We start from the raw sequence: 13,567 nt of genomic DNA on the forward strand, positions 1-13,567 counted from the left end.
TAAACAAGGTAACCATACTTTACATGTGGTCTGAACCCCAAACCATTATAATCTTAACAACAGTTTCTTTGAAAAGCTAGCTTTAGAAACCCACAGTTTAAAGTTGGCTTATTTGAACATACCAGACTACCCAGTTCACGCAGCACAGCAAGTCACTAACTTATTAATTATTCATTAAGAAAATTATATTTCCACTTTTCCTTGTGTTAAAAATTCTTAAAACACTGCACAGGAAAATAAGCATCAATACCGTTATAAAATAAGATGATAAAAATTAAGCGGTAGAATCAAGAATTAGGAGATTTATCTGGGAAGCAAGCAAGCAAAGGTCCTTAATCACTGGTAGAAGCATGCGATCAAACCTCAAGTCAAAACTGAAGTGAAATCTTTCAGCTCCTCCTCCTGATGGAGCAGCAGTGGCTGAGCCAACCCTGAGGTCACTTTCAGATCTGACGCTCTTCAAAATGATAGCTTTGCTGACCCAATGATCCCCCCAAAAAAGGAGGCCAGGAAAATTGGATCTGAATATCTGATATGACAAAGCATCTGAGATTTATTTACTGCTCTTTAAACTTGACCCTTCTGAGGTTACAATGACATGCAGCTTCAGAACATCTTAAATGCTGTCTTAGATATGCAAGCTATGAACTGCACTAGCCAAAGTAGACCTACTAGGAGGTTCACGAATGGGACATGATGTGCAAGAGCATATTCTTTTGTGTTCTTCATAACAACTTTCCCTATTTCAGCTCTCATAATCCCTTGGTCAGGCCAGATGATGATTATGAGAGCTGAAGTCCACCTGAGTTGGAAAACACTGGTCCGCATCCAAAATGCAGTCTCTGAAATGTTCAGTTCAGGAGAGACTGAAAGGTATCGTTTGGATATTATAAAACAGGTATAACTCTGAGATGGTTAGGTAGCTTGCTTCCATGCTGCAAAATGGTGCCCCAAACATCTCAGGTGGAACCTTGAAGGTGCCTTGCAGTGGGGAAACAAACAAGTATTGAATTCTTGTATGGATAGTAACTTATCTCTACATACTTTTGAAGAGTAAGATTCAGGTTGTAGTTTGCTGATTTGATCTTATTCTGGGCCTCCAGGTGGGTCATGCTATCTGTGTTGGCGCCATCAATGGCTACCACCATATCCCCCTGGCTCATCTGAGACTGGGCCGCCTTGCTGCCAGGTGTAATCTGTAAAAGAAGAAAGAAGAGAAGGTCAAGAATGCATATAACCCATCTCTGGATTCACTTCATCTAGACCCTCCCCTTCTATAACTGACAAGCTCAGGTGCAAAACACACTGGCGCCCTGAGAGCAATTTCTCTTCCTCCCATTTTGCAAACCAAAAGACACAATATCAAAAGAAGACAAAACAAGACAAAATCATCTACAAAATAAAACACAAGCAGCAACCAGGAGCTGAAGACCAGAAGACTCAATGCCGCGTCACTAATCTCTCTCCACACAGACAACTTAGGAGATAGCTTCAACAGGGAAACAGTGGACGTTTTAGAATAAGCCAGACTGAAAAATGCAAGAGAATTCACTCTGGTCAAATGGCAATCAGCAAACACAGAGATTTACACCCTATCTATGAATCTACCAAAAGATATAGCAGAAGACTTCATTCACATGCAAGTTAACTGCCCTCCGTAGAGTTCCCTCACCAAGCATGACTGGTTTAATAGAAAGATCTATACATCATTTGCCAACCAATGAACCTCACTTCTCCACATCTCCTGCACTGATGACATTACCTAGTATGATAATAAAATGTTTGCAATTAAAACCTACTTCAGAAAACTAACGGCATAACACACCAACCCTGAGCTACGCATCCTTTCTATTATCGTAACTTTTCCCTCTGCTCAGAATGATACATGAGTTCAAGAAGTCAATGCACGTTACAGTGAAAATCCATTTCATGATCCCACTTTTCTCCGTTCTTGCTAATAATTATGCTTTTGGGAACTCTTAGACTGTATTAAACTGATGGTTATGCAGTAAAACAGGATTAGGTGCAACTCGTCTACTCCATGTATTCTTCACATTCATTGTTCTTCTAGTTCTTTGAAACAGGGGTGCAGTTCAGGGCCAAAGGGTGTGTTTACACTAGCTCATATGTAAAGGAAGAGCTTCGGGAAACGAACAAGGTTTGGGATAGCAAGTGCAGCTTTCATGGACAAAATACATTTTGAGGTCAGGGAACCAGGCCCCATGGGTTGAACTTTGGTCCATCCTGGCCAGTATGTTTAGTGTTGCTTATGCGAGATGGGCCACCATGTAAACTGAATTAAATAAATGTCCACTCATGCACTGATATTTGCAGACGGGAATTTGTAGGTGGATTGTGCTTTGAGGAAAACTACCCTGCTTCTCATATTTCTATCAACAGGGGTTACTTGAGGACATGGTCCTGAAGCCCTATTTCAGTTAAGTAGCCAACTTCAGCCTCATCTAGTGGTTGCCCCCTGGAGAAGCACAGAAGGTAGGTGCACATCATTGAAGGCATGGGGGCCACACTCCATTCTCAGAGTCTCCTCACATGCCACCAGCATCACCCCTGAGCTCAGTGACAGATCGAGTCACCTTGTATCTATTGTACCTTGTGCCCAGGTTAAGCAAAGAACACCTTAACTTGCAGTTTCAAAGCTTTGCAAAAGTTCTCCCTTGCTTACTCTTGCACACGTTCCTGCACACACAGAGACACTTGTGGGTGAATGGCAGGGCCTCTGAAAGCAGAGGAGTTTGCAGGGGGGTCAAAAAGGGATGGTGACTTTGATCAAAGCCCCTCCTCCTTTTTATGTGTGCCATGTATGTGATGCTTGTAAAAAGGGGCAGGTCTTCAATCAAGGGATCCTGTAAATGACATCTGACCCCTTTTTATGTGCCTCTTGACATACGTAAAAAGGGGTTGGGGGTTGATCACATGGTTGTGACTGCCATATTGACTTTCCTGACCTCCTTCTGTGGACATCCCTGAACATGCCTCAGTTCTGTAGGCTGAGTAAACAGAGAAAGCCAATGTTTCTGACAAGGCAGACTCGTTCCAGTTCAAAGATGGTCCTCGGTTTAAACAAACCATCAAACACTCCGTGCGTAACCGCAATCAGTTCTCGATATCTGAAGAAAAGGTATGCAAGTATATCATCCATGTCACCTAACTCTGATAAAAAGAAAAATGAGGACAGATTAAATTGGGACAGATGGCAACTTCCAAATGTTGCTGGGAGGAGCAATCTAATTATTGTTCAAATGGCCCAGGCTTGGCTTCTGGTGACTTCAGAGACATACCCGCACACTTTCTCAGCCACAGTACAGAAGTAGTTTTCCACCCCCTCCTTCCAGTTTCATTTTGCTTTTTAACTTCCCAGTCTAACCTAGTGCCTTAGTACAGTCTGTCAGTAGTTCATAAATCAGACAAAATGTGGTATTCAGGAACAATATCTTCTCTGGTCAAAGTTGGACTTGTCTAACATAACTCCTCCGACATAAAAGGCTTTCCTGGCCTCCTAACTGTGATTACTTATCAGGCAGAAGCAGTGATGTGTGAGCATGACTCACACAGGCTCTTTGGACGAATGAGAGAGCAACCTTCTGCCTTCCTCACTCTCGGACTATAGATCGCTCCCATCTTGGAACAGAGCTGTCCATCTTGTCAGAAAAGCGTTAACTACTCAGAGTTGCTGATGTATTCAAATTCAGAAAGCTTATGCTGGCTGTTTCACATCTGCTCATACTTATCAAGGATGAAGATTCATTGCTGAACCTTTAGGAAGGAGGAGGAGGGAGTCAAAATTAGAAAATCCTGCTCAAGTGGCTTCCTTCTCCTTCCATACCACCTCACACATGGAGAACAAGTACAGTACATTCAAAGTGAAAAATTGTGTCCTATAAACTTACTATCTTTTTGTTCACCTAACTTTTGCGATGATTCCTCCTGTGAAAGTGGGAGAAGGCAAGGTCAAGATGAGAAGCTGCTCCATACTTAAGTGTAATCAACAAAGGATGCAAAATATGACTTTTTTCCAGGCATGTCTATGGAACAGATACGGTATTCTAGTCATGTGAGTTACCAATCTCTCTTGAGAGGAATCTCTGTAAAATCTGTTTTGTGATATCCACAAAACATCTAGAAAAATCTAGAAGGATGTCCATGTCCTTCTAGGGGGAGATCTTAGTCCTTTATATGTGCATTTTAAATATAGACTTCAGAGCCCTAAGAAAGAACTACCATCTTGTAGTACAGCAACTTTAATATCTTTATCTCTTCCTGGGCTGCCCATAGATTCTGAAACTATTAATGCAAGATATTCCAGACACACATCACACCCAATTGCTCTTAAATGGCATTATTCATCATAATCCCTGCTAATGTAGGAGGTCCAATTAAGGATTGCAAAAACTCCAGATGGTCACTACATGGCAGCAAAGCACTAGAGAGTCTTGTGGCCCAAATCTGGTAGCCATAGGCAAGCAACATTTCTCTTGCAAGCCACATATGATAATCTGTAATGATGCACAGCATGGAGCAAGGAAGATGGTGGCCAAAATGACAATGGATGGGCAAGGTCCTATGCAATGTGGCATTACAAACAGGAAATTATTGTGCAATTTGCAGTGTTGATAAATAGCATGACAGAGAAGAAACAAGGCCTTTATCCAACTAAGGGCCTAAATTGCAACCAAGCATGAACTTGTGAAGCTAAAAAAGCTTGGGATGGATCAAAGATGAAAACGTCATCTCATCTATCCTGAGTTTCATGGTGGAAGAACAGCAGGTTAGAAATAAATCCCATTAAAAATAAATGAATTTCAACCTGGTTGGTAAGTGAGAGATTCCAGGCAAACTCCTCTAGATTCAGCAGAACATCTCCACATAAATAATGGTGATCCCCCCCCCCCCAAATTTCTCCTGGCTGCCTGGGACATTGCGACGATTTCTCAGTGTTTTGACAAAGTCACCAAGAGCTGAAACACCCAGAAAAGAGATTAACACTGGACAGAAAAGCAAGCCTGAAGGGTGGCTAAACAGAACACATTTTTAGCAAAGCGTGTGCTTCCAGAACAGAGCCTCATCTCAAACACTGAAGAATAACTTGCTAAAATTAGATGCTAATAGATTTCCACTATCTATTTCCAAGCGAGCCCGAGGCACGTGATTGGGACTGGCACAGAGAATACTTGGGTAATCAACAGTAAGTGACCTTCCAGAACACTGTGACAGATAAGGCAGCGCCAGTGCAGTTGTATCAGAGAATTTTGGAGGATGGGACAAAATGCTCTTGTTCCAATCTAGAAGCAAGACATTGAGAAGGAACCTGCTCTCTGCTGACACTATCAGCTAGTCTGCAATCTATAATCTTCTCATAGGCTGAAGGTGGACCTTGATGGTTCCTAAGGTGAATGACTTTCTTTGCATCTTACTGATATCAAATAAAATTGTACAGGTAAGCTGGACCATTTCAGACTGCAGGTGTTTGGAGGGTTGAATGCTCACTGGTATGGAAAACATTTGGAGAACTTGCAAAATGGGAACTTGTAAGATGGGAATTGCTGGTTGGTCACTACATACCATTATACTGTATTGCTCTGACAACTCAGTAAAATATCAAACCTGGCTGTATGCCCATTAACAAATATGAAATATCTGTCATCTGTAAAACACTGCTTTGAACCTCACAGCAAAGGGAAGTCTTCCATCCTTCCATCCTCTGGCTATAGAAGGAGCTACTCCTGTATCAGTTTTCCTTGCCCCCCGGTTCAATTTTCCTTTCATGTCATGCATGTTAGAGTGTGAGACTTTCAACATCTCATTTTGTCCTTTATGAAATGTTCCAAAATGCTGGAAATGTCATCATTATCAGGACAGTCAACTGTCTACTGACAACAGGAAAACACTTAAATCAAATTTCATTAGAGATCAGGTGCCAATATATTTACTGAATATGCACCAAGTTTGTGCAGTGATTATATTCAGCATTAAACTTAGCAGAGCTCTAATGACCAATTACGTGTCAATTCTTATCAGACAATTACTGAGTTTATGTAACATGTTAAACTCTATCATGGTTTGTTTAAACTTGGCTTAGTATGTTGTATGAATCTAAGCCATTGTTGCATGCTATGGTTTATGGCTTAATGCAATGTTTGGACCAAACCATTGTGGCTTATTAAGCAAATAATGGCTTAAAGCAACGTTGAACCTGGCCCATGGCCACAAATAATAGATTACCAAAGTATTCCAGGCAGAGCTGAGTTTCTATACTATCTTGCCAAATGAGAAGGAATTTATCACGTACTTGGGGCCAGCTGGTGGCCATAACCTAGCATGAACTATCAAGGCTTCATGCAGCTATTTTGTCTTAGTCTGAATTTTGGAGAACGTTAAAAAAAGTTGTGAGGGCTACAAAGGGGAGATAACAAGATCTGGAGCCTTCACACGTGTCAGAAATGCAGCAGGCTTTTTTGCACATTTTAAAAAGCCTTACCTGGAACCACTCACTGTGAAATTCATAATAAAAATGATCACTTGCAGCCAACAAAATCTGAACATTTACTAAGGTTCTCTTATCTTCTATTTTCTGCCAGCTCCATTAGAAATAATTTTTAAAATCTCTTCCTCTTCCCAAAAGCTGTACTACATTCCAAAGAGACATGTACATCTTGTTTCCAGGATCTAAACTGGCCAGCCATCCAAGATAAACATGGCACGAAGCTCCATCTTCACCATCTTTCCCTTGGCAAAAATATTATGGTGTTTCAGATTAGCTGCACCCCAGCTGGTCGAGCTGAAGTTTTCATTGTTAGTTTTTCTTCCCACTGAGGATCGTGTTGGATAGATTTAAATGCATTCCCTTTCCCTAGCCTATTGGGTATAAAACGACTTATGGAAAAGAACTTCAGGTCTCCATATTTTCATGCAGCTGTGAAGATTTTGTATTTTTCACTTATTTAGCATATCCAAGCTGTAAAGGCACACCTACAGAGACATTCAAGATAATAGGAAGAGTCTTAGCAGGTTACTCCTTGACCTGAGACTGCTTTTCATCCTCTGCTACTTAAAAAAGCATTGACTTTGAGGACGACCTGACTGCACCGATTGCTGAAATAATAAAGACAATAAAAACAATTAGAAGGCTTGCTTCCCCCTCCACATTTACACATGCTGGGTGAGGACGTTGTGCTCTGTTCTGTGCATCCATTTAGAGTTTTTAACCCTTGCCTGTTGTAGTGCAGAAATAAACATGTTCCCCAATGCTGGGCTTTGTCATCTTCCTTGTCATTGATGCGGCTGTCTTTTCTGCTGGCCCTTTGCCAAAATCACAGTTTCTTTTCTAAGCCGTAAAATGCTGGCCGTCCAGTTCAGAGAATATATCTTCCTCCCCGCTAAGCAGCATCCTCTCAAATTTTATAGCGTAATCTAGCAAATTGTCAGAAAGTGGTCTGAGTTATATGGAAGGTCTCTACTTGCGGAGGACATTCTTGTTCTGCCGTGGGGGGCTGGGCTAATCCCCTGAGATTATGCATTTAATTCTTACTTCTCAGCGACCTATGCTTTGCTTTCATGCCGACAACATTTGGGGGAGTTGGGGGAGTGATGCATCAATGCTATGCACAAACCTGAAGAATAGTAGCCCAGAATATTTTGCTCCCTCAACCTCTGCATACAGAATTCAACCTGGCTCCTATTTGCTACTTCTCCCAACAGATGGTGAATGCAGCGTCAGTACCACCAGCATCTGGGATGGAAACAGAGCAATACACAGATGTGCATAATGCTGGCTGAAGTGTGTGGTTAGGAACAGCTGCCCCTTTGCCTGCTGGCTCGGCCATAGACTTTTCCCAGTGCGGAGATAGCTGGCCAACAACTCAGACAAGGAACAAGTCAGTATTGTCCCCCCTCTGGTGCCACCTCAGAAAGATGGAGGAAACCAGCACTGAACCATAGCTGCGGCTGTCCTCCTGTTCCCCTTCCACCAAGGAAGCCACCTCACTCCATTAATCCTCAGGCCCGGAAGGGGTTTTCTGTAATGCTTCAGCTCTGCTCCTCCAGTCTAAGTGTGGATTCAGTCATGGAAGGGAAGCAACCAGAAAAGAACAAACCTGCTGGGCTCTTGACCTGAGGCTTCTTAGTGTGCCCTTCAACACTGGTGCCTTCCCAGACCGTGGAAGAATGGGCAGGGTGGTGGGTGTCATCCAGCAATGGCAACTGCCCTCTAGTAAGTGCTAAGGTGGCTTGAAGCTCAGCAGAAGGGCTGTCAATCAAATTTTTCACTAGGCCTTGATGCTACACCGTTTCCTGTTCAGAGCTGAACATCCAGAAGGTAGGATCAAGGGAGTGTAAACTGAAGGGTTTGGCTGGGTTTTGTAGTGCTCAGCTACATGAGGGCTTAACAGTGAACTTGGTGCCAACTTTGAATGGAGCTGCGTCAGAATACGTCTTGGAGGCTGTTAGCAAAAATAGACTTAGGTCCATCCATTGCTAAGGGCACTTCTGGCATTCCTATAAGCGAGAGCATTGCTGTTGAGGTGTGACGGCAAGTTCCGGCCCTCTGGGCTGATCCTGCTAACCCACAAGAATTGTCTTCTTTCCTTTACTAGTCTCAGTGAACAAGCTATGATGTCGCAACATCTGGAAAAAGCTGGCATCTTTGGCCCTAGCTTTCCAGTGTACTGGCAGGTGAAATGCAACAGTCACTGTGCACATTTTTATTCAAACTGAAATTCAGGAGATGGACTTGAATAACTGGCTGGTCTCCAATAATAATCATGTAAGAGATTCCACCCCCCCCCCAATATAAAAGCTGTTTAATCTGCAAGTGTTTTATCTGTCTGAGACCCTAAATTTAAATAAGCCTGATTTTCTGGAGACACTACTGATTAAACTATTTTTACGTTGCAAGAGAAAGGGACTTGCATTAGAATCTGCTTAAAAGCAAAGGAAAAAATGGAAAAGGATAGCCCTAATTCTGTTAAATTAGATTAAACCCGGGACTGATTTTTTAAAAATGTATTTCAGGTTTCATTCTTTGCCATAAAACTCATGAGAGGAAAAAAGGAATGGAAGTTAGACTGCAGTTTCTCAGGTAAGATAATCATTTTTCAGTAAGACGATGCAAAAGAAGGCTGAGCCAGGACTGTGAACTGGGTTAAGAAATGGACTGATGTCTCACCCCCATCCCTGAGTCTAATAAGTCTCAGAAGAAAAACCACATGAATTGTGGGAGGGTCATTTAGAGCTTGCCCCACGTCCTAACTGTACAAACCAAGCTGGTGATGCCTCAGACCAAGGCTGGTGATATTTTGTGGCTGAGGATAAGAGGGAGGGAGGGGTGTCTGAATGTACAGTGGTGATGTCATGACATTGTCAAAAAAGGAAGTCCTGGAATTTGGGGGTCCCTCTTTAAAAAAACAATAGGAGGTTGGGTTGTTCCCCCCCCCAAAGTGAAATAAATACCTTAAGCCTTTGCATCTAGATCTTTTCACTACATTCTAAGTAAGGGGAAGCCACAGATGGAGACATTTTGGGAAATTAGAGGCCAGCTCACTGTGTGGCTAAAGATGCCAAGGTGGCATTTGCCCGATGCTTTCCACTTAAAAGCGGAGAGACGAGGATCATATCCCATGTTTTGCCATATCTGTGATTCAGGGTCTTTCTCTACCCCTACCCCTGAGCAAAGGATAGTGAGTAGGACAAGGTTATGTACTGGCTGAAGCTCTCAACTGCAATGGAAAACAGACCGCCAAGGTTTATATTTAGATTTGACTCTGTATGGTTCTTTCAACTGTATTCATAATTTAAGTAGTCATTATTAATTTTTGAAACACTGGCACCTGTCCTGAATCTAATGGGATAGGGTACATTAGTGGAAAGAAGCCAGCTGAATGAGGAACTTTCCTTAGGACCAAACGTGACCCAGCTCTTTTTTTTTGGAAGCCAAATGCAAACAGATCCACGTTCTTATTTATTTCAAATGACTATGGATTATCCCAGATTACACAATCTCTGTGCTCATGGAGCACAGTTGACAAACATCTACCTCTGGGCACTGACGGGATACAAATGGAGAGGCCCCATTGAACAGGAAGCAAGCTCCCGCCCTCTGCAAAAATATCTGGGAAGCTTCACTTCCTATCACTCACTCAAAGAAAGTTGATCCACATATATTTTCAAATATACCTCTTTTTATCTGCCAAAGCATCTTTAATTTGGGGTTTTATGTTATGTGTCTGTATGGTTGTTTTACCTTGTAAAATGACCTGGAGTCCATTAAGATGGCATAAAAAGGTTTGAAACAAGTAAAAACTAAAGTTGCCAGAATAATTGCCTAGTACTATTATTGTCATGAAAGTGTTGCTAATGAATGGGATTTTAATCTTGGCATTTCTCCTGTGGTTTCCAAAGCAAACCATTCCATCACTATAATCAAGGTTTTATTTATTTTTCGTCAGGATTTAGAAAAACAGGAAAACACCCACACACGAGATATTCTCTCTCTTCTTGAAGCTGTTTTCAACTATTTTAATATTCTATCATCTATCTATCTATCTATCTATCTATCTATCTATCTATCTATCTATCTATCTATCTATCTATCTCTGTTTGTCTAGCAACTCTGTACTGCCTGTTACTCTAACTCAGAGGAATAGGTACTAGTTCTAACTTTACTTTTTTATGCCTCATCTTTTCTCTCCATATAATACATAAAATGAAGTCTTATTAATTTCAGTCAGTCAGATTAGCCAGCAAAGCATTTCATAACTTTTGGTAATCAGACCCTTATTTGCTATCCTCTGAATACTGGTTAGCCCTTTCAAGCAGGCTTCGTCTGCAGCAAAAGTGAACTTTTTAATGTATTTTACTGTTTTCAGCTTTGTTGCATGCCGCCCAGAGTTGCCAGTGGTGAGATGGGCGGCTATATAAATTGATTTAATAAATAATAAATAAATGAACTAACTGACAATATGAATTCAGAATGGCATTGTTCAAAATGGCACGTCAGGGGAGACTCTGGGGAGTCACGTATCTCAAACTGAGATTATTAATAACTTGCTTATTAATGGCTGATGACTCCTTTGCATGCTTTTCTAGAATTACAGACTCCCAAAAGGATTGTAAACTGACACACACACAGACACACACACACAGACACAGTGTTAAAGAAGAATATGGATCAGATTCAGCTCAGAATAAACTTGCAAATGATACCTCAGGATCCATTCTCTGTGTGTGTGTATATGCACACTTATCTATTAGGAAAATTATCTTCAGAGGAATTTACAAGGTTTGCTTAACTATCTGGAACTGATTTCAGTCCCTTCAGAACAGGGAAAACTAGATTTGGATCCAAATTCAAGATCTAAGAACGGGGGAAATGGAGCATAAAAACTGATTTTCCATCTTTTGCCCCTCCCCATCATTCAACCCCAAGCTTGGATCCTAAACTTTTTCTCCAGTCCTAGAGATCTTCCCGCTGTCTGCAAATTATCCTTGAAGAGTAATTTTGTCCACAATAAGATATTGCCTTTCTGGATGCTTACTTTATATAATGTACTACAAATATTTGCAAATCTTTAGTTTTTAAATGCAAACTAGTAGGAGCAAAAAGTAAAGGAAAAAAATAACAGGCTTTAGTAATAGCTAAGCTCTGAAGAAATGGCTTTTGATACTCTTAAAATAGAATGTCCCCCTTTGTAGTTACTTGGGGGATTGTGGGAAAGAAACTCACTCGAACAAGTAAAGTAACTTCACCTGCCCAAACATTGCACGTTAGAGTCCTGTGCTGCAGTGAAAGAGGTTGCCTTTCTTTCATCTCCCTTCAGAGGTCTTCAGTGTGATTTGTTGAGTGTCATGAGAGAAAACTTTGTGGTCAGAACTGTGTGAGAATAAAATATCAGTTATAATCCTGGGACAGCACTTTTATCCATGTTCTCTTTTTTCATCAGGCATGGCTCTGGAAGAATGTGCAACGTGATAGCTTGTGAAGTAGGAGAGGGAAGGAGCAAAAGCCTATCTCACTTTGCTGGGCTGCTCTTCGAACAAGATAGGGAGTCATGCCTTGTGTAAAGACCGATAATGAGTGGTGTGCTGTTTGTACTAATGCTTGAGGCAACACGTGCCTACAGGAAGCAGATGCAGAGACAATCAGGTCCTCTCCTTGCAAAATTCATCTTCAAAGTTCAGCAAGGAAGTGATTGCTCTCCATGCCACTGATAGAGGTAGATAGATGATTCATAGATAGATAGATGATTGATAGATAGACAGACAGACATGAATAGATGGATAGCTGGATGGATGGATGGTTGGATGGATGGATGGATGGTTAGATGATAGAGAGAGATGATAGATAGATAGATAGATAGATAGATAGATAGATAGATAGATAGATAGATAGATATGAATAGATGGATAACTGGATGGATGGTTGGATAGATGGATGAGAGAGAGAGAGAGAGGATGGATGGATGGATGGATGGATGGATGGATGGATGGATGGATGTTTGGTATAGTGGTTAAGTACCAGGCTAAAAACTGGGAGACCGTAAGTTCTAGTCCTGCTTTAGGCACAAAACCAGTTGGATAGGCCAATCATTCTCTCTAAGTCCTAGGAAGAATGAAATGGCAAACCACTTTTGAAAATCTTGCTAAGAAAACTGCAGGGACTAGTCTAGGCAGTCACCAGCAGTCAAGACTGACTTGAAGGCACAACATACATACATACATAATCATCTTTCACCACTCTTCTTGTCCCACCAGTCAAAACATTCCAAGAATGATAATTTGCTGAAATGCCAATAATGTTCTTTATAGAGATCAATAGACCCTGCCATTGCTAACACTACTATTAACCACCACCACCACCACTTCTTTTCTGAATCTGCGAGGTCTGCTGGGGAGAAAAATGGTTCACCGCACCCATATGGAAAATGATTCTAAGTGACAGGGTTTCACACAGGAACTGTAACATGTGAAACGTATATCTCACATGGATAAGTCTAATCATAAAGAGCTGCCTATCAAACAGGGATCAGCCTGTTTAAACTAGGCCAGTGTGGCAAACTGGTCCAACTGTATCAAAAGCCTACTGACCACTCCAGAGGTATTTTGAGATGGAAAGAGCTGTTTTCAGTTCAAAACAGGTCCATTTCAAACATGGGATCCTTGTTGTATAGGAAGAACCATTCTTTCAAACCAAGAGCATTCTGAACTTGAAAAAGAAAGTTTTGAGTGCAACACTTTCAAATGGAGAGTTTTCAGTCTGAAGAGGTTTGCATATCATTCCTGCCTGGTCTACTTCATTCTCTATCATTCTGTTGCTCCACAGATTTAACAAAGTCTAAGGATAATATTGCCCAGAGGAAACATGTACTTAAATTTTATTGAAGTAGGCATTAGGAGAATGTGTAACTGCAATCACCCACATACTTACATACAGACATATAAATATGGGTTATAAATTTAAATAAAAGGGGAAAAAAATCAACACCTAAAAGAAATACAGAGAATCCAGTTAAAAGGGGAAAGTCCTTCTTGCATACTGAAATATATTGCCAGTTCC

The 13,567-nt window shown here is 41.3% G+C and overlaps 1 protein-coding gene across 8 annotated transcripts in view; it reads right to left on the minus strand.

Moving 5' to 3' along the window:
• LDB3 (LIM domain binding 3) overlaps positions 1 to 13,567 on the minus strand; it is a 136,057-nt gene that overhangs the window by 83,478 nt on the left and 39,012 nt on the right. For all 8 annotated transcript variants that reach the window (XM_088129624.1, XM_088129634.1, XM_088129666.1 and 5 more), the window contains one exon: positions 1,045 to 1,196. In XM_088129624.1, coding sequence (XP_087985750.1) covers positions 1,045 to 1,196 — 152 coding nt within the window. The remainder of the gene's footprint in view (positions 1 to 1,044; positions 1,197 to 13,567) is intronic.

The sequence above is a fragment of the Python bivittatus genome, unplaced genomic scaffold, assembly GCF_059951505.1.
Source record: "Python bivittatus isolate LINGU-HERP-01145 unplaced genomic scaffold, Pbiv_v1 ctg000050_np1212, whole genome shotgun sequence".
Classification (NCBI taxonomy): domain Eukaryota; kingdom Metazoa; phylum Chordata; class Lepidosauria; order Squamata; family Pythonidae; genus Python; species Python bivittatus.